Source organism: Medicago truncatula, chromosome 4, assembly GCF_003473485.1.
Source record: "Medicago truncatula cultivar Jemalong A17 chromosome 4, MtrunA17r5.0-ANR, whole genome shotgun sequence".
Classification (NCBI taxonomy): Eukaryota; Viridiplantae; Streptophyta; class Magnoliopsida; order Fabales; family Fabaceae; genus Medicago; species Medicago truncatula.
Genome location: NC_053045.1, coordinates 43,214,148 through 43,233,684, shown reverse-complemented (window position 1 = coordinate 43,233,684; position 19,537 = coordinate 43,214,148). Strand labels below are relative to the sequence as shown.

Below are 19,537 nucleotides of genomic sequence, written 5' to 3'. Positions count from 1 at the left end.
TCCGAGACTAAATTTGAATTTTTTATTTAGGGGTAATTTTAAAATTGTATTTGTTTAGTAACCAAAAAAAAAATAAAAAGTTAAGTATTTGTTTTTACACTATGAGCGCTTCACAATTTCGCTGAATCCAAAAGTTTATGTGCTTAATTAATTCCTTCCCGATCTCTAATTCTCCATGCTTTTGCACTGCAAAATAAAACCCTAACTTACTTCAATTTGCATTACAAAATGGACCAAAATCACAATTCAGAATCACAATCAAGCTCCAGTGAAGTATCTTCAGCAACAGCAGTTTTCCTAGGAGCTCTAGCTCCTGGTGTTAACGTCTCTACTCTCTTTCAATTTCCTTTTTTGTTCCTATTTTCACGAACTTTCTTTATTTACTCATTTTTTTCGCTTATTGTTTCAGGGGCCAACATGGAATACATTAAAGTCTGCGTTTTTAATGTTGGGTCTTTGTCTTGCTGTTATGTTGGGTTTAGCATTCTCTTCCAGTGATTCTTGGTTGGTGTTTCACGTTGTGTTCCTTGTTCTTATTTCTGTTACACTCTTCTTACTCCTTAGCTGGTAATTTCATTCTTACCCTTTCACAAATTATCTCTTTTTTTCAATGTAATTGTTGTTAAATTGAAATTGGGATTTCGATCATGATTCATGTTTGATATGCAAGGTTAACCAGAGTATAGACGCCTATCATAATAAACGAAAGATAAAATAAAGTTAAATTGTATTCATATAAGTTAGAAGCTTTTTTCATAAGCTATCTTTAAGAGCTTACTAAAATAAGCTGAAAACAGCTTATGACCGGAGGATATCCGGATCCTGAAGAAACTAATCTAATTAGCCAAAATGTAAGGAATGGGATACTATGCAGTCACTCGTCTTTGGGTGAAGATCAGATAACTAATTTTGAATTGTAATTATTTACTCAATTTTTGAACTGTATTATAAAGCTGGTTTGTTGAAACTAGGTTTGTGTCATCTGATCTTTCACCCAACAGTTGAGATCTCATCTCTTTTTACTGTGTGACTACATGTTTTCCTTGACTGGAAGAAATCTGGATCCACAAGAAACTAGTTTAATGTAGCTTTTGATAGACATGTTAGATTGGTGTAGAGGGGGATGTAAGTTCTATTCTATATTTGCTTGCTATGTTTGAAAATTGAACAAAACAGAACAGAACAACGACAACAATCAGGGAAGTGCTTTTCTCATATGTAATTTACCATGAACCATCTTTAATGACAAATCATGTAATCTTAAATGGTTTAACTTTTCCTAGGTCTCCACTATCTTTAACTACTATTCTGTCCACCATTTGATCTCACTTAAATTAGCACATCTAGGAACATGATGTTTTTAAAGGCAATGCATCCCGGCTTCACTAAAAGAGCAAGAACAAAATAAAGCAACATATAGAACCTCTCTATTCCATTCCATCTTCAATCCATGTTTTTTTTTCTTTTTTCTTTTCAACTTGTAGGAATTTAGCATGTAATGTAACATCCTCTTTTCATGTTGATGCTGTGCAAACATTTTGCCTGTATTAATTCCTAAATGTTCTAGCTCAGAAGTAATGTCATTAGAATGTGTTCTTATCTTGAATACAGATCTAGAAGTCAACCCCAGATTGGGTAATAATAACCTAGTATTTCGGGGAATATGTGTAAAGTCTACCTTTGTTCCTAATGCCATGATCCTTTTATAGTGTCCCATTGCTAGGTTTTGGAGGTTTTGGGCCCCTGTTAGGCTCAAACCTAAATATGGGGTGTGGCCTCCGTCAGATATTCCTTCCTTGTATGGCATGAATTGGGTGATGTATGAATGGATAACACGTGGCGCGCTAGGACTCCTCTGGTGCTCCTGGTCGGTCATAGACAACTCGTTTTTTGGGTCAAAATACTCAGCTCCTTGGCTGCTCCAAGTCCTATTTGGCTGTATCTACCTCTCCTGTTGTTGGGACTTTCTTCACGTTCTTGATTGGTCGCCTCCAATTTCTCTGATTGTGTTCCTTCCTTAGCGATCATAAGGTACTGAACATGGCCCTTGAGCGTCTAGTCTAAAAGGCAAAGGCGCTCTAACAAGTGTTGGGTACCGAGAATAAGGTATCAAACTGAATGGGTGTGAGCTTTATGTTTGATGTATTAGTTAAGTTTTTTGTGTTTGTTGCCCTGTGCATTGCTATGTCAACTGCTTTGTGATGGATTGATAATATCATTATTCATGGGGCAGTGATTTTCCTCTGTAGCATTAAATAGGAAGGAAAATGAAAGCGTGGATAAGATTAGTTGGTAGATCATGATTGTGCAGACGTTTTATTTTTTGATGAAATGATCCATAGACCTTTTGGGTTTCCTTCTGCTGAAAATTGCAAAGAGAAAAACAAAAGAAAAGGAAATGCTTGTTGTATCATATATCAAAGTAAATGCATGAAATGCATTGGGTTTCTTGTAACATCTAATTATGAAATCATATGTTGGTTAGAATCTGTTCTAGTGATCTTCCTATGCAGTACTCTATTTATTTTATGTTTTTTTTTTTTTATAGGTTTCTTTCAGAAACTGGTCTAGTCTCCGTCGAACATCAAATGCGAGAGATGGGCTTGGAAGCTAAGGATCCTCTAGAGGCAAACAAAAAGAGCGAATAACTATTATCTTGTTTTTTCATGATCTCCTGATACATGACCAAATTAGAGTACACGGTCGAAAAGCATAGAACACTAAGCTTGATTTTTTTTTCCTCTTTCAATTTTTGTAATTGTACATATTTTACTCTTCTCTATCTGATGTGGCTTCTGCTGCAAGTGGTATATATTTTATTTTTTCTAGTTTATAATGATCTTATTATTTTGAATTAAGACTGTTAGATCTGTGTAGCATGCATGCTTTTTCACACACGTGTGTGTATGTGTAAAAAAAGATTAATTAGGCAAGATCTCTAAGTATATTCATTGCATGTTTTAGATCCCTATGCATGTTATGCATGTAATGGGGTAGAAGCTATCTTATTGCTTACGGTAAGTTTTTTTTGGCAACCCATGTCTTACATGTATAATCTGGACTTGCCAGTTTCTATCGAAGCAATATTGCGTATTGCGATTGTGTGACTGCAGGATTCCTTCGATTTCCAACTGTAGAGAATCCCAGATCAGTTAGTTGTCATGTGGCAGCATGATGCCAAATGACTCTTGAAGAGTGTAATGGTCAATGTAATCAAAACTTGATTGAACATTGAACAGACACTGGTTTAAGATTTAAACGGTTGATTAGGATTGATCAGATATACTTTTCAAAATTTCTAAGATAATATAAAGATTAAATCTTTCCCTAAAATTAAAATAAAATTAAATCCATATATAAAACAATAAAAATGAAATTACATTAAGTGTACAAGACTAAAGTTAGAATAAAAGGGCTAAAACCCGTCCTCGTGAGCTTAGCTCAGTTGGTATGAACAATGCATAAAATATGCAAGGTCCGGGGTTCCAACCCCGGCCACCACAAAAAAAAAAGGGCTAAAACCCAAAAAAAGTGAACAAAAAATGGATATAAACGCATTGAATATACTTTTGCATGACACTAGAGTACGCTCAGTAGCGTCACATTTATCTACTATCTTCGATGTTAGATTTAAACCAGGTTCAACTATATTTGCAACATCCTCTGCTGATAAAACAGTAAAATTATGGGATGCAAAAAAAGTGAGTCTCTTTCTTTTTCACATCCCCCTTCTACTCACTCTTCTGCATTAGTCCTTCCTTTGTAACTTGAGGATTGATGCCTTATGTCTTGCTGTTTCATGATGCACATATATATAGCCTGCAAGAATGTTCTTCATTTTTAGACATAGTGGGATAGTAAGATCATTGGACTTCCACCCAACAGAACAATTTCTATGCTCATCCTATTCCCATGATGGAATTCAAGTATGGGATCTCAATCGGTGTATTAAGATTAAAAACTGTAAGGTGAGTCTTACACTCCTCTTTTTGTATTCAAAACAGAATAGTTACTTGCCGGTCACATGAATACAAAGACTTATATAAAAATGAATTTCAGGCAGGTGTAGGCCAAGTGAGATTTCAGCCTGTATCTGGGATGCTTTTGGCAGTTGCTAATCAAAATGTTATCAACTTGCTTGATTTTAAGACTTTTACTGTTGTTTAATGTCTTCAGGTGAGCTTGACATCTCATTTATAAATTTGATTAAAATGTAAGTTGTGTATCATGAAATAGTATTACTACAGCATGAGTCTGAATCTCATTCCCTATTAGGGCCACGTCAAATATATTTGTTCCTTATGTTGGGATGTCACTGGGCAAATGATCGCCTCTGTCAGTGCAGATGGTGTACGTGTCTGGACGCTTTCTATGGACGGACAGTGCTTATATGAGTATCCATCGAAAGGGAAGATGTTTATGTCCGTCATATTCCATCCTCGATACCGTAACGTCTTAGTTGTTGGTGGTTTTCAGGTAAACTCTTCCCTGTGCTTCCATTATGTTCATGGTGTTTCTTTTATATATACTTTTATGTAACTGTTACTGAGGTTACATTTAGCCTCAGTCATAGTTGAACCTTTTAAAATAATAAAATAAAGATGGAAAAGTTTGATTACATCTTGAGTATATTTTCCTCAGTCATAGTTGAACCTTTTTGGATTGAACTCTTGTTTCCAAATATGGGCTCTGTTAGAATAATTATTATCTTTTATTCTGTATGCGAAATCCGGAAATTTTATGTGCATAATCTATAACAAAATGCTTCAGGCCATACAGTCTATGTTATGCTGATAGATTATAGAGGATAGGGTTACTTAATAGTAATACATAATAGCTATTGATTACTTATCTGATAGCATATGCTTCCTCCTACTGGTTAATGTGAAAATATAAAAACTTCTATGTTTATGTATTTCAACATAAAGTTGTTGTCTTTGATTATTATGTTACAAGTACAAAAAGTTTATTGCAGTGCATGGAATTTTTTATTCTCGAGTGCAACGGGCAAATTCGTAGCATTCCTTCCTCTTGTATATCAATTACTGGACTAGCAGCTTGTACACGAAAGGAATTATTTGCATCAACTAGCAACAACTATGCGCCTGTGGTGAACATATGGAAATGAAGTTCTAGTTGATGTCTCTATTCTTTGGTGTAAATTCTCCCCTGCAGCCATGCTTCATTGTAACCAGTTTAGTCTCTATAGGTACTACTATAAAATGTGAGAATGGGCTTGGAACATAAGGATTCTGTAGAGACAAACAGAAAGAGTGAATAACTCTTACCTTGTGTTTTCATGATCTGCTGATATATATCCAGATTAGAGTAAATGGTCCACATAGAACACTAGGCTTAATTTGTTCTTTCTTTTTTTCTTTAATTTTCACTATTTGTACATTTTTTACTCTCCTCAATTTCAAGTGGCTTTTAGATGCTTTGTATAGTTGTACTGCTGCAAGATGTGCACATGTTTTTACAGCACAAATGTCTTTTTTTCAGGACAAGCCTCCTCAAAAATGAGTTGCTCCATTTACATGGTAAATTGTGTAATATCAATTGCTGATAAAAAGTGAATGATTGATATAATATAACATGCATAACAAATCTTGAGTGGTTACAATACAAATTCTCGATTTTTTTCACTTTAATAACTTATCACTTGAGGACCAAATTAACTACTTAAAGGCATAGTTAAAGATTGAACAGACTAATAAAAGACAAATGAATTCAATTTTGTTTTTCTAATTTTAAAACATTAAAGACTATTATATCAAACCTCACACATTCAAAAAATTATCAAAACATAGTGGAGGCACAATCTATAATATAGATCAATTTCATTTCTTTTTTGTTTTATCGAGTACTAAAAATTTATTTATTTTTCAGAATCAAGTGTAGGTCATGGCCCACACATCCTTTCAAGTGGGTCCGTCCCTCACCTTAGTGTATTTTATGAGAGAAAAATATAGATAAAATACAAGATAAATCAATATAAAAGAGAGATAGATACAAAGTTAGCAAATCGCTTATGCTCTTTCATGTGATTAATATTTTCATTTTCCTTTTTATAAAGTTTCCTTAGCTTTGAAAATATTTTTTTTTGTTCCCGCTCATTTTTATGTCGGTTCAAAGATTAGATCAGATAAAGATCCGTTCTGGTTCAACCGTTTGAACTGGTTGGTCCGGTTCACGAATCATAACAAACACAACACTACTCAATGAGAAAAGCAAAATTTAAATGTAGAGTTATTCATTCGCATGCTTGCTCACTATTAAATACATGCGAGGTATAATTCAAAATGCAATAGTTAGTTGAATCTGTTAAAAGGTAGTTAGGAAGTTGGTTACTTATTTGCAAAGTTCACAGTTCCAGCTTAGTTTACTCACTCACTGTCATTTGCTTTCTTCTAATTGAATATTAATCTCTTAGTTGCAAGAACTTCTCTCAACCTATCATCATCATCATCAATCATGAACCCAAAACATTCCCCTCAAGATATGTGAGTACAATGCTGTGAGATTCTTTCATTTTCTTGCGCTGTTTTCTTTTACTTTCTTTCTTAAACGGCCTCTTATCCGTATTCTATGGCATGCATGTATATCTCTATAGGCAACAGATGCAAGGATCCTCCGTATTCATATATTACTCAATTTTCAGGCCCCAAACATTGGTGCTATAATGGACAATACCTATCAAATAATTCGGGATGGATATTCTATTCGACATTGCTCACGTAAGTTTCTATTCATATACTTGTTCTATTCCTCTTGGTTGCATGTAGTTTATCTTTGTGGCATTATGTTTGCTAGTTTTACCATAAAATCACTGTTACTATCTTGTGAAATTTTAGAGATTAAATGGTCATTTTAATTTCTAACACAAGGTTTTCCAAGCCGCCATCCATGTCGGAAGCTTTTGTCCTGCGATTTTTCATCAGATGGAAAGATTGTAGCAAGTGGTGGGGAGACTGCGAAGAAGCATGGGGCGAAGGTGAATTACCAATGCAATAAGTTTTCAAATTCAATTTGTTTACTGTCACTTCCTCTACATCTCTGCACGTTGTATTTATGGTTATATTGTGGTTAATATAGCCTTTCATTTGCAACGTGGAAAGTCTTGATTCTGTTACTACGTCAGAGTCACATTCGTCTACCATCTTTGACGTGAGATTTCAACCAGGATCAACTATATTTGCAACATCTTCTGCTGATAAAACAGTAAAATTATGGGATGCAAAAAAAGTGAGTCTCTTTCTTCTACTCACTCTTCTGCATTAGTCCTTCCTTTGTAACTTGATGATTGGTTCATTATGTTTTGATGTTTCATGATATATATGTATTGCTCGAGAGAGTGTTGTGCAATGTTGTTGGACATACTGGGACAGTAAGATCATTGGACTTCCTCCCATTAGGAGGAATTCTTTGCTCGTCCGATACCTGTGATGTAATTAAAGTATGGGACCTCAATCAGCGTGTCATGATGAAGAACTTTATGGTGAGTTTTACACTCGTCTTTTAGTATTCAAAACTGAATAACAACTACTCACAGGTCACATGAGTACAATGACTTATGTAAAAATGAATTTCAGGCAGGAAGCCTAGTGAGATTTCAGCCTGGATCAGGGAAGCTTTTGGCAGTCGCTAATCAAAATGTTATCACCATACTTGAATATCCGTCTTTGGTTTTTACGAACAGTCTTCAGGTGACGTCACATATGACATATCATATATAATTGATTAAAATGTGAGTTGTGTATCATGATATAGTACTACTAAAACATGAGCCTTAATCTCATTCTCTATCAGGGTCATGTCAAAAATATTTGTTCCTTATGTTGGGATGTCACTAGGCAAACAATCGCCTCTGTCAGTGAAGATTGTGTAAGTGTCTGGTCGCTTTCTATGGACGGGAAGAGGTTTCAGTCTGTCATATTCCATCCTCGACACCGTAACGTCTTAGTTGTGAGTGGATTTCAGGTAAACTCTTTCCTCAGCTTCCATTATGATCATGGTGTCTCTTCTATATCTCCTTTTAAATAACCGTTAGAATAATAAAAATAAAGATGGAAAGGTTTGATTACATCTTTAGTATGAGTAACGAAGTATATTTTTTCTCCAGCAGTTTATGCTGCATAGGGTTGTTCATGGTTTCGTTCAAGAAAGAAAACTGAACTGAACGAAACTAAAAAATAATTTGCTTGAAACATAAGTTATTATCTTTGAGTGTTATGTAACAAGTACAAAAGTCATTGCATAAATGGAAAGCAACTAATCTGTGTACAATTTATTGCAGTGCATGGAATTGTGGACTCTTGGTTACGGGAAAATACATCATATTAGGGCCTCTAGTTCATCATTTACTGGACTTGCAGCTTGTACCGGAGATGAATTCATTGCATCAACTACAACTAGCAATGATTCTGAGTCTATGGTGAACATATCGAAATGAAGTTCTAGTAAATGTCAGTTGTTCTTTGGTGTAAATTCCTCCCCTGCTTCAGTTTTGAGGATTTGTTAGATAATCTGCGTATATGTACAACTGGTGTTTTGAAACATCACACGCGAGAGGTGAGCTTGAAATTGTTTTTTTCTTTGTACATGTTTTACTTTCCTCTATTGTTGCATGGCAGCGATGATATATAATGTTTGAGGGATTCCTGATTGCAGATTATGTTTCAAGAATTGCCAAACGGCCTACGCTAGGGCTTTAGACCTCAATTTTATGCCAAAAAAAAAGGCTTCATAATTTTTCAATTTAGTTATAAATGTACAATAGGACAAATTTGTTTTAGACCTTTGAATATATTTTAGGCCTTGTACCCAGCCATCTGCACTCCCTAACAAGATCAATGAAATTTTGGTCAGAAAGTATCACTTGCAAGATTAAAACAAAGGAAATAGAAAGCAATTCTGCAATTAATAAAATAAAATTGGGGTACAGGTAACAGCATCCTTTGAGGATTTGAAACACATGAGTTCATTCAATCTTGTTTTGATAGGTGAGCCTGATACGCAACGACATATAATAGAAAAGGCATAAGCTTATAAAGGTTACAATAGCTTAATAGATTTCTGCTGCCATAGTAATTTACAAACTATTAAACTTTGCAATCATTTAATGGAATATTATCAGCCAAAAGTGTCCCACAACCAAATTGCAAGTGTTCAATATCTTTTGATTTCTTACAGGCAAGTGCTAGACAAATTCACAAAGGGAGATTGAAAAATGGCAAATGCCAGCTGCATTGTGATCATACTTTTTACCATTGCACCTTTTCTTTGAAAATTTGTTTGGCACCATACTTGCTGAAGCAACCATTGCTTTTGCTACCATAATTTGTTTGTGAAGTTATTAGATAAGGTACTCTGAGTAGTGAGTTCAAATGAGGCACCGTGTAAGTCGAGAGTGGAATTGATTTGCTCCTTATTTGGAAATTCTGATCACCAAATACTTCAAATTTTGAGATATCAAATTAGAATGGTAGCTGATAGAGTATTTATAGACCCACACAAAATAACTGTTGATGATGAACCAAACTTTATCACACTACATAGGTTGGCTACATGGATTAAATTACGTTAAAATGATTTTTTATAAGCATTGTTTAAAAACTCATATCACACATTGGTATATAAAGCCTAAAAGGTTCAATAAACCATCCTATTTAAAATTTGTGGGGTGTTTGTTTAGGGCACAAGATAGAATAATATAAACAAATATGACGATGAGCTGGATAAGGATAAGATAAAATAGTGACACGATAAATGCTTATTATATCAACTATTTGATGCAAATGTGAAACAAATGTTTTTTTTTTAATATTATATATATTTTTGATAGATAGACGAAATGAAAAAACTATCATAAACACACACAAAGTAAGAGGCGTCAGAATTTGAACCTCCGTCATGACATTCGGTCTAACAATTTCGACAATTTTACTGGTTGAGCTACGACTTATGGGAACAATAAAATAAGTATAACAATTTATTAAAAAAAGTAGCAGTATAACAACAAAGTAACAAAACAACGATAAAACAATAATATGTTGTCAAACATTTGACCATATAAATCAAACAAACAAAACGGTTCTAGAATAATACAATTTTTTCAGATACAAAGGTATTAAATCCATATGAATCAAACAAACAAAAGGGTTCTAAGAATAATACAATTTTTTAAGATACAAAGGTATTCAAAACATGAATTTTTTTTTTTTTCAATCAATACATTATTAAGAGGCAGAGGGAGCAAATTAAAGATACAAAGATATCAATTTTTTTTGAACTAACTAGAAACTATAGTGATCGACAATCATATATTAAGATAGTAATATATAATAAATTTTTAGAAACTTGTTATAAAATATTACTAAGATATAAATGTAGTTATAGTGCATTTTCATGTAAAACTTATTGAATCAATAAACATTATTATTATTATTATATATATATATATATATATATATATATATATATATATATATATATTGTCTCGTGTATGTTTTGATAATAAATTATAATTTTTTACATTTTTATTTAGAAGAAAGATGATATGAAAAAACGATAAATTTAACTTTTTTGACTAGTGACAAACATTTGTCCGTATATAATATTTATAATAATTTACAATTATCCCATGTGCGATGTTGTATTTTTTTTATACATCAGTGATAAATATTCGTTACATATTTTTCATATAAGAGTAAAAGAAAATAGAAAAAAAGTTAGCAACAAATAAATAAAGAAAAGAGTAAATATGAAGTTGAGAAAAATAACATGAGAGAAAAGAAACATAATTTTTTAAATAAAGAGGTTGCAAAGATGAGAGAGGGAGAATGGGTTGGAGATGGGAGCAACAAGACCGGTTGCAGAGATGGAGTTTGAAGAAGAGGTTGTTCATCGAAAAAGAGGTCAAGGGTACGGGAGAGGACAGTTACGTGCGAAAAAGTGTAGCTAGCATGATAGGTTTAACGTTTCCTATCAAGTCTGTAACCCAACTATAATTAAGGATTAAAATATCAAAATGGCAACATGATGAGATTAATAGTAAGTCAATTTTTTTTTTCTTCCTATTGATGCGTCAAAATGCGAAATTAAGATATGATAGAACTGTTTTATCATATCATATCTTTCCACCATGTGCACCAAACGGATCTGTAGTCTAACTACGTAACAAACACAACATTTTACACTCGGATACAATGTCGTGCTTTGTGGGTCTAAATAACACAATCATTTTTAAAATTTATAGAATGATATAAAATACAATAATAATGACATAAGACTAATGTTAGGGCTAAGTCCTACATTAGAGGGAAAAAATGGATCTGATCCCATTAAACAAAATTTAAGAAATAAACTAATAAACAGAAAATTAAATCCGAAAGAGGGAAAATCAAAACGGTTACCCGCCACTATAAATTCTAGCTAGTTAATTTCTTATGATTCATTCTCTTTCAAAAATATAACCAATTTCTTCACTTTCATCATCCATTAATCTTCTTCTTCTTCTTCTTCATCTAAGTGCAATTTCCTTCATCATGGACCCGAATAAAACTGATCAAGAACTGTGAGTAGAGTACAATGCTGCATGCATGCATGCATGTTCTTTCAATTTTCTTGCGCAACTTTCTTTTATTTTCTTTCTTAAAATGCTTCTTATCCATATAATTTATCGTTCGTTCTGTGTAGTTTTGATATCTTTATTCATGATTACTTCAAGAAGAGAGGATTGTTACGCTGTGCTGAGCTTTTTGCAAACGAAGCTCACATTACTGGATCAATTCCCCCTGGTATGTATGTATATATGTCTACTTTTGCACTTTCTGCGAATCTTGATATTGCAACAAAATGCAGACAAATGTAGTTGAAGCGCAAATCCAGCTTATAATATAGATTCTTAAGCTTGTATGATTATGTTTTGCAAAGGGTGATGGTGATAACAACGGATACATATTCAGATCTTCTGCATATTCTTTTCTTTCTTCTAATATCATTCATTTCTTTGACTGATTATTTAACTGAATTTTTAGAATTCGATCAACACCCACGTGGAATCTTGTCCGACATTTGGAGTATAAGGCAACAGACTCAACTCACTCTAGGATCCTCAAGTCAGAGTCAGGTTATATATGATGGTTCAATTAATGTTAATTCATGGTTCTTGGTTTCACAGTGCTAAATAATCAAATCTATTCATACATTACTAAATTTCAGGCCCCGCAAATAATCAACTCTACCCGTCAAATAATTCAGGATGGGTATTCTATTCAAAGCATTACAAGTAAATTTCTATTCTATACATCTTTGGCATCACAATTCTGTCATTTCATATACTTCACAATTTTTTTGTTAGTATCTAGTGAATTTGAGATGACAAATAAGGAAATTTAGTTGATTCACTGTTTATTTTTATTTCTTACACAAGGTTTTCCAAGCGGTCAGACACTTTCGTCCTGCGATTTTTCATCAGATGGAAAGATTGTAGCAAGCGGTGGGAACAGCGGGAAGGTGAATAATCAATGCGATAAATTTTCCAATTCCATCTTTTTATGGTCTGCATAATTAACATATTTATCTTTATATTGTGGTTTATACAGCCTTTCATTTGCAACATGGATACTTCTACTTCTGTTACTGCCTCAGAGTCACATTCATCTACCATCTTAGATGTTAGATTTCAACCAGGATCCACTATATTTGCAACATCTTCTGCTGATAAAACAATAAAATTCTGGGATGCTAAAACGGTGAGTCTCTTTCTTTTCATACCCCATTCTACTCACTCTGCTGCATTAGTCCTTCCTTTTGTAACTTGATGATTAATTCGTTGTGTTTTGATGTTTCATGATACATATGTATATAGCCTGAAAGAGCGTTGTTTGATTTTAAATGTGATGGGATAGTAAGATCATTGGACTTCCACCCAACAGAAAGAATTCTTTGCTCGTCTGATACCTGTGATTTAATTAAAGTATGGGATCTCAATCAGCGTGTCATAATGAAGACCTTTATGGTGAGTCCTACACTCGTCTTTTAGTATTCAAAACTGAATAACAACTACTCACAGGTCACATGAGTACAATGACTTGTATAAAAATGAATTTCAGGAAGGTGGATGCCCAGTGAGATTTCAGCCTGGATCTGGGAAGCTTTTGGCAGTTGCTAATCAAAATGTTGTTACCATACTTGAATTTCCGTCTTTGGCTGTTAAGTACCGTCTTCAGGTGAGGTTCTCATACGACATATCATAATTAATTGATTAAAATGTGAGTTTTGCATCATGATAAAGTATTACTAAAACCAAGTCTGAATCTCATTCTCTATTAGGGTGGTCATGTCACATATGTTTGTTCCTTATGTTGGGATATCACTGGGCAAACAATCGCCTCTGTCAGCGAAGATTGTGTATGTGTCTGGTCGCTTTCTATGGGCGGACAATGCTTTTTCAAGTATCCATCAAACGGGAATAATTTTCAGTCGGTCATATTCCATCCTCAATACCGTAATGTCTTAGTTGTTGGCGGTTTTCAGGTAAACTCTTCCCTCTGCTTCCATTATGATCATAGTGTCTCTTCTATATCTCCTTTTAAGTGACTGTTATAGAGATTCGCTTAGACTCTGTCGTAGTTGAACCTTTAAAATAATAAAAAATAGAGATGGAAATGTTTGGTTACATCTTTAGTATGAGTAACGAAGTATATTTTCCTCCGGATGTTTATGCCACTTAGGGTTGTTATGGTTTTGTTCAAGAAAGAAAACCGAACTGAACAGAACCAAAAGACAGTTTGCTTGAAACATAAGTTATTATCTTTGATTGTTATTATGTAAAAAGTACAAAAGTTATTGCATAGATGGAAAGTAAATAATCTGTGTACAATTTATTGCAGGGCATGGAATTGTTGACTCTTGGATACGGGCAAATACATCGTTTTAGGGCTTCTAATTTATCATTTACTGGACTTGCAGCTTGTACGGGAGTTGAATTCATTGCATTATCATTTACAAGCAATGCCTCTGAGTCTGTGGTGAACATATGGAAATGAAGTTCTGGTAAATGTCAGTTGTTCTTTGGTGTAAACTCCTCCCCTGCTTCAATTTTGAGGATTTGTTAGATAATCTGTGTATTTCACAATTGGTATTTCGAAACATCAAACGCGAGAGATGAGCTCGAAATTGTTTTTTTTTACATGTATTACTCTCCTCTATTCGATACAGCTTCCGAATGCCTTGTGCTGTTGCAAGTGATATATATTTTCCATTCATGATGATTATATTATTTTTTTGGGTATTAGAAACTTATTTATAAGACTTGTGGCTTTTTCACACACACGTCTTTTTTCACACGCAGAGATGATTGAGCGTTTGTGTGTGTGTAAGCAAAATTTGGTAAGAATTTTATGCATGGCTAAAATATGGTAAGATTTTTAAGTATAGTCATCACAGAAACTAAATCTCTAGGCATGTTATCCATGTGGGTGGGGGGAAGAAAGCTATCTTGCTATTTACAATAATTTGTTTTGGGTGGGCTTATGAAGCGACGATTCGTGTGAATATATTGTCCAAAGGCTACATGTATGATCTGGACTTGCCAGATAGATTATATTGTATTCTACTATTCTATATCCTAACATATTGTACCAATATGTGCCATCAATATAGACCATGTTGCAGATTATGATGATATATAATGTTTGAGGGATTCCTGATTGCAGATTATGTTTCAAGAATTGCCAAACGGCCTACGCTAGGGCTTTAGACCTCAATTTTATGCCAAAAAAAGGCTTCATAATTTTTCAATTTAATTATAAATGTAAAATATGACAAATTTGTTTTAGACCTTTAAATATATATTTTAGGCCTTGTACCCAGCCATCTGCACTCCCTTACAAGATCAATGAAATTTTGGTTAGAAAGTGTCACTTCCAAGATTAAACTAAGGAAATAGAAAGCAATTCTACAACTAATAAAATAAAATTGGGTACAATCGATCCTTTGAGGATTTTAAACACATGAGTTCGTCCAATCTTGTTTTGATAGGCGAGCATGATAATAAATACAGTGACATAATAGAAAAGGCATAAGCTGTTAAAGGTTACAATAGCTAAGTATTTTTATCGAATTTCGTTCATGGGATTGATAATAATGTTATGCAGACCTTACCATATCAAAATATTTGGTTGATGGGATTAATAAATTTTCTAATTCGATTTGTTTACTATCACTTCCTCAACGTGTTTGTGCAGTTTATTTATCCGTATATTGTGGTTTGTGAATTTTATATAGCCTTTCATTTGCTACATGGAAATTGGTAATTCTGTTACTTCAATAGAGTAACATTCAGATGCCATCTTAGAATTTAGATTTCAACCAGCATCACCTATATTTGCAACTTCTTCTGTAAAACTATGGGATACAGAAAGAGTGAATCTCTTTCTTTTTATATCCCCTCATACACTACTCCTTCCTTTGTAACTTGAGGATTAATTCATTATGTTTTGATGTTTCATCATATATATGTTTGATCTTGCTGGGCACAATGAGATAGTAAGATCATTGGACTTCCACCCAATTAAAGAAATTCTTTGTTTGTATAGTACTCGTACTCATACTCGTGATGCAATTAAATTATGGGATCTCAATCAGCGTGTCATGATTAGCAACATTAAGGTGAGTCTGACACTTATATTTTAGTATTCAAAACTGAATAAATACTCACAAGTCATATGAATAAAATGACTTGCATAAACATGAATTTCAGGAACGTGGAAGGCAAGTAAGATTTCAGCCTCTGTCAGTGAAGATGATGTACGTGTTTGGTCGATTTTTATGGGCCAAACACTCAAGGCCATATATATGTCAGTGAAGACGATGCATATACGAGTATCCATCAAATGGGAAGAGGTTTCAGTCCATCCTCGACAATTCCCTCTATTTCCGGGTAAACAATTCCCTCTATTTCCATCTCAGATAAGTAACTGTTACAGATGTTATTGCAGCTATACAATCTATAACAAAACACTCAAGGCCATAAAATCTATACTATGTTTTAAGTATTTTCAGCTTAAAGTTGCTGTCTTTGATTGCTACGTAACAAGTAATAGTTAATGCATAAATAAGAAGATAATACTATGTGTACAATTTATTGCAGTGCTTGGAAATGTTGATTCTTGAGATTGGCCAAACACGTAGTGTTAGAAGTGCTAAACGTAATGTATCAATTACTGGACTAGCAGCAATGATTCTGTGGCCAACATATATGGGAATGAATTTTAGTTAATGTCTGTGTATAACATAACTGACAGAAGAAAATTAAGGGCTTCTCATCATGCTTTTCTATATTATAGGAGGATATCAATGAATGTTGTGACAAATTTATTTTACACTAAATTTGAAAGTTATATTGTAAGTTTTCTAAACATTATTATTATAATATAGAAATTTGATCTATTGAGATGATAATATTATTTTCAATGACATATAAAGATGTTTGTCCTGAAACAAAATGTATTAGAATGAGACCCTCACGTTGCACGGCGATTGTGTATTTTGTATTGAATTATAAATACATGTATTAGATTTGTTATATGTAATTTATAATGTACTAATATGCTAAACGTTTATTTCATGAATGCATATGTGAATTAATTTTATAGATTAAAGGAAAATTATGGTTTCAGCTTGTATTTCTTTTACACTTCAGAAAAATTGTTGTTTTAAATCAAGTAGACACCGACCACCCAATTGTATAAGAAAATAATTGTTTTTACATATTTACATGTTAGATGTATATGCTTGATATTTGTGATTTGGGAGGTTATTTGCTTCTTTGTCCTCTAGAAGTAAAAAAATGTTTGTTTGTTTTTATTAGGTTGACTTTGAAATATTGTAAGTAATTTACCCAACTAATAAAAATCACTCCACGACTAAATTAGTTTGTTGGTACCACTTTCAAATTTACTCATGAGACTAATTCTCATTGGATGTTGAGTAGATTACCCTCAATTCTTAAAAGACAACATAGGACACACCAAAATGTTTTGGTCAAGCATAATGTTAAAGAGAAATTAGTAAAGACACAAGTATTATTGGTATGGTTAAAAAGGGAAAGCATTAAATATTGTGAGAGCAGAACAAGCATGATTACCTGAATGCCAACATATTGCTCAAAATTGATAAAAGGGGAGTTGGGAAGGATTTAGGAAGTGCCACCTTGGATTTTAAGAGGATGTGGCAAGATTACGTGGAGTATGATTGATAAGTTGTAATCAAATGAATTTGAGGGTCTACTTTAATAGATAAAATATAATAGATAGACATGGACCATGATAAAGAAAAAATAATCTATTATTTTATTAAATAATATAGAAAATCAATAACATATATAAAATTGATTTCAAGAGGCACAAAAAAATAAAAACTTTTTATTAAAATAAATTCTTGAGGGACAAAAAATCTAAGGAATATTGTAGGGGAATTAAAACCAAAAAGTATGTATATTTACGAGAACCACTTGCTTATTTAACCCTAAAATTTGTAATGATTATTGCAAATAGAATGCACCTTAAAATCCACAAGTCCTAGCTCAACTGGCAAAAATGTCGAAATTGTTAGGCCGTATGCCATGATCGGAGTTTGAATCCCGGCACCTTAAATGTTGCACCAAAAATATATGCAGCTTAAATCAACAACTTAAATAGAGGTTGGTTTAGTTGGTAAGAAGTTCAACTTGCATAACCGTTAAAAAAACGGTTACCGGCCATTGGGTTAATGTAGGAAAGAGATGGGTTGCGAGACAGAGAGAGATTGGCAGCGGTATGTCGCCATCAACGGTGGAGGTCTGACTTGCGAGCTGATGCAAAGGAAGCAACCTCACTGCGACGCTACGGACCGTGTGCATGGCTGTTATTTGTGTGCTGAGGCAGCCTGTGCCAGCTTAATTGGTTTTATCCCGGTTCAAAGGATTGGACCGCACAAATATCTGGTTCAAGGTTCAACTGTTTTACCTGTCAGTCTGGCCCGGTTCACTAATCGATCACAAAGTAGAATATAAAAATGAAAAGATTTTCTTATTTTGTTTGACTCTGCATACTCACACTATTAACTCCACCTTAGTTCAACATTTTCATCATCCATTAATCTTCTTCTTCATCTAAGTGCAATTTCCTTCAACATGAACCAGAAAAATCCCAAAGAAGAACTGTGAGAAAAACGCTGCATGCATGCATGTTTTTTCCTTTTTCTTGCGCTGCTTTCTTTCATTTTGTTTCTTATCAGTGTGTGTGTGTTCTGTGTAGTTTTCAAATCTTTCTGCATGATTACCTCAAGAAGAAAGGATTCTTGGAAACTGCACAGATTTTCCAAAATGAAGCTCAAGTTAATAATGGACAAACTCTTGCTGGTATGTATATATGTCTGATTTTGCTCTTTCTTTACCCATTAATCAGTTCTTGATGTGCAATTTCGGTAGTAATGTCAGTTCTAAAATCATTCATGTCTGTTTTTTTAGTTTTTTCTTTAATCATGTTTCCCAAGAATGGTTTCTTCATTGATGCCCCTTGCATTATAATATTTCTTTCTTTATCTTATTATTGTATATTCTTTTTTATTCATTTCTGTGACTAATTATTGTTCTTATATTATTTATCTGTGTTTTCAGAATTTGATCAAGAACCACGTGGTTTCTTGTACTACATCTGGACTAGATTCTATGACTCTAAGCTACAGATGTCAGGAACTTCCAGTCAGAGTCAGGTTATATATGATGGCTAAATGTTCAATGTTAATAACTGGTTCTTGGTTTCATATATAGTGCAACACAGTCATATATTAATTACTCAATTTTCAGGCCCAAAACGTTGGTCCTATAATGGAAAATACCCCTCAAATAATTCCGGATGGATATGCTATTCAACACCTTGAGAGTAAATTTCTTTTCTATACATCTTTACAAAGTCCTTCACAATCTTGTCATTTCATATACTTCACAAAATCTTTGTTAGTGTCTCGCGAACTATATATTGCATTTTGTAACTTCCGTTCTAAATCGAGATGACAATTAAGGACATTTAATTGATTCAATGTCTATTCTAATTTTAAACTCAAGGTTTTCAAAGCGGTCAGAAGCTTTTGTCCTGTGATTTTTCATCAGATGGAAAGATTGTTGCAAGTGGTGGACTTGGGAAGCAGGTGAATAAATAATGCAATAAATTTTCCAATTCAATTTGTTTACCCTCACGTTGTGCAATGTACTGATCCTTATATTGTGGTTTAAATAGCCTTTCATTTGCTACATGGAAACTGGTAATTCTTTTACAACATCAGAGACACATTTAGATGCCATCTTAGAAGTCAGATTTCGATCAGGATCACCTATATTTGCAACTTCTTCTGCTGATAGAACAGTAAAACTATGGCACGCAAAAAGAACAAGAGTAAGTTTCTTTCTTTTCTTAGCTCCTTCTACTCACTCTTCTGCAATAGTCTTTCCTTTGTAACTCATGGATTAATTCATTATGTTTTGATGTTTCAT

The 19,537-nt window shown here is 33.5% G+C and overlaps 3 protein-coding genes across 3 annotated transcripts; all 3 read left to right on the top strand.

Moving 5' to 3' along the window:
• Positions 1-93: 93 nt before the first annotated feature.
• Positions 94-2,839, top strand: LOC25493142 (uncharacterized). Its single transcript, XM_013601562.3, has 3 exons — positions 94-324; positions 410-567; positions 2,549-2,839. The coding sequence occupies exons 1-3, from the start codon at positions 229-231 to the stop codon at positions 2,646-2,648; spliced, it is 354 nt and encodes a 117-aa protein (XP_013457016.1). The 5' UTR covers positions 94-228; the 3' UTR covers positions 2,649-2,839.
• A 4,977-nt stretch (positions 2,840-7,816) lies between these two features.
• LOC25493140 (transcriptional corepressor LEUNIG) lies at positions 7,817-8,615 on the top strand. The gene is made up of 2 exons (XM_013601560.3): positions 7,817-7,980; positions 8,297-8,615. Exons 1-2 carry the CDS (start codon positions 7,906-7,908, stop codon positions 8,450-8,452), a joined length of 231 nt encoding a protein of 76 aa, XP_013457014.3. The 5' UTR covers positions 7,817-7,905; the 3' UTR covers positions 8,453-8,615.
• A 2,237-nt stretch (positions 8,616-10,852) lies between these two features.
• LOC25493139 (transcriptional corepressor LEUNIG) lies at positions 10,853-14,051 on the top strand. Its single transcript, XM_024780703.1, has 10 exons — positions 10,853-10,923; positions 11,698-11,798; positions 12,039-12,130; positions 12,223-12,289; positions 12,434-12,516; positions 12,606-12,755; positions 12,872-13,021; positions 13,116-13,232; positions 13,336-13,539; positions 13,896-14,051. Exons 1-10 carry the CDS (start codon positions 10,853-10,855, stop codon positions 14,049-14,051), a joined length of 1,191 nt encoding a protein of 396 aa, XP_024636471.1.
• The last annotated feature ends 5,486 nt before the right edge of the window (positions 14,052-19,537 follow it).

What these genes read in the sequence shown, in the direction of transcription:
- LOC25493142 (XM_013601562.3), top strand. Translation starts at nt 229, where the DNA reads ATGGACCAAAATCACAATTCAGAATCACAATCAAGCTCCAGTGAAGTA. An exon ending in CTCTAGCTCCTGGTGTTAAC is followed by an intron (nt 325 to 409) that starts GTCTCTACTCTC and finishes TTATTGTTTCAG; the next exon opens with GGGCCAACATGGAATACATT. An exon ending in CTCTTCTTACTCCTTAGCTG is followed by an intron (nt 568 to 2,548) that starts GTAATTTCATTC and finishes TTTTTTTTATAG; the next exon opens with GTTTCTTTCAGAAACTGGTC.
- LOC25493140 (XM_013601560.3), top strand. Translation starts at nt 7,906, where the DNA reads ATGGACGGGAAGAGGTTTCAGTCTGTCATATTCCATCCTCGACACCGT. An exon ending in TAGTTGTGAGTGGATTTCAG is followed by an intron (nt 7,981 to 8,296) that starts GTAAACTCTTTC and finishes AATTTATTGCAG; the next exon opens with TGCATGGAATTGTGGACTCT.
- LOC25493139 (XM_024780703.1), top strand. Translation starts at nt 10,853, where the DNA reads ATGGGAGCAACAAGACCGGTTGCAGAGATGGAGTTTGAAGAAGAGGTT. An exon ending in CATCGAAAAAGAGGTCAAGG is followed by an intron (nt 10,924 to 11,697) that starts GTACGGGAGAGG and finishes CGTTCTGTGTAG; the next exon opens with TTTTGATATCTTTATTCATG. An exon ending in TAGTTGTTGGCGGTTTTCAG is followed by an intron (nt 13,540 to 13,895) that starts GTAAACTCTTCC and finishes AATTTATTGCAG; the next exon opens with GGCATGGAATTGTTGACTCT.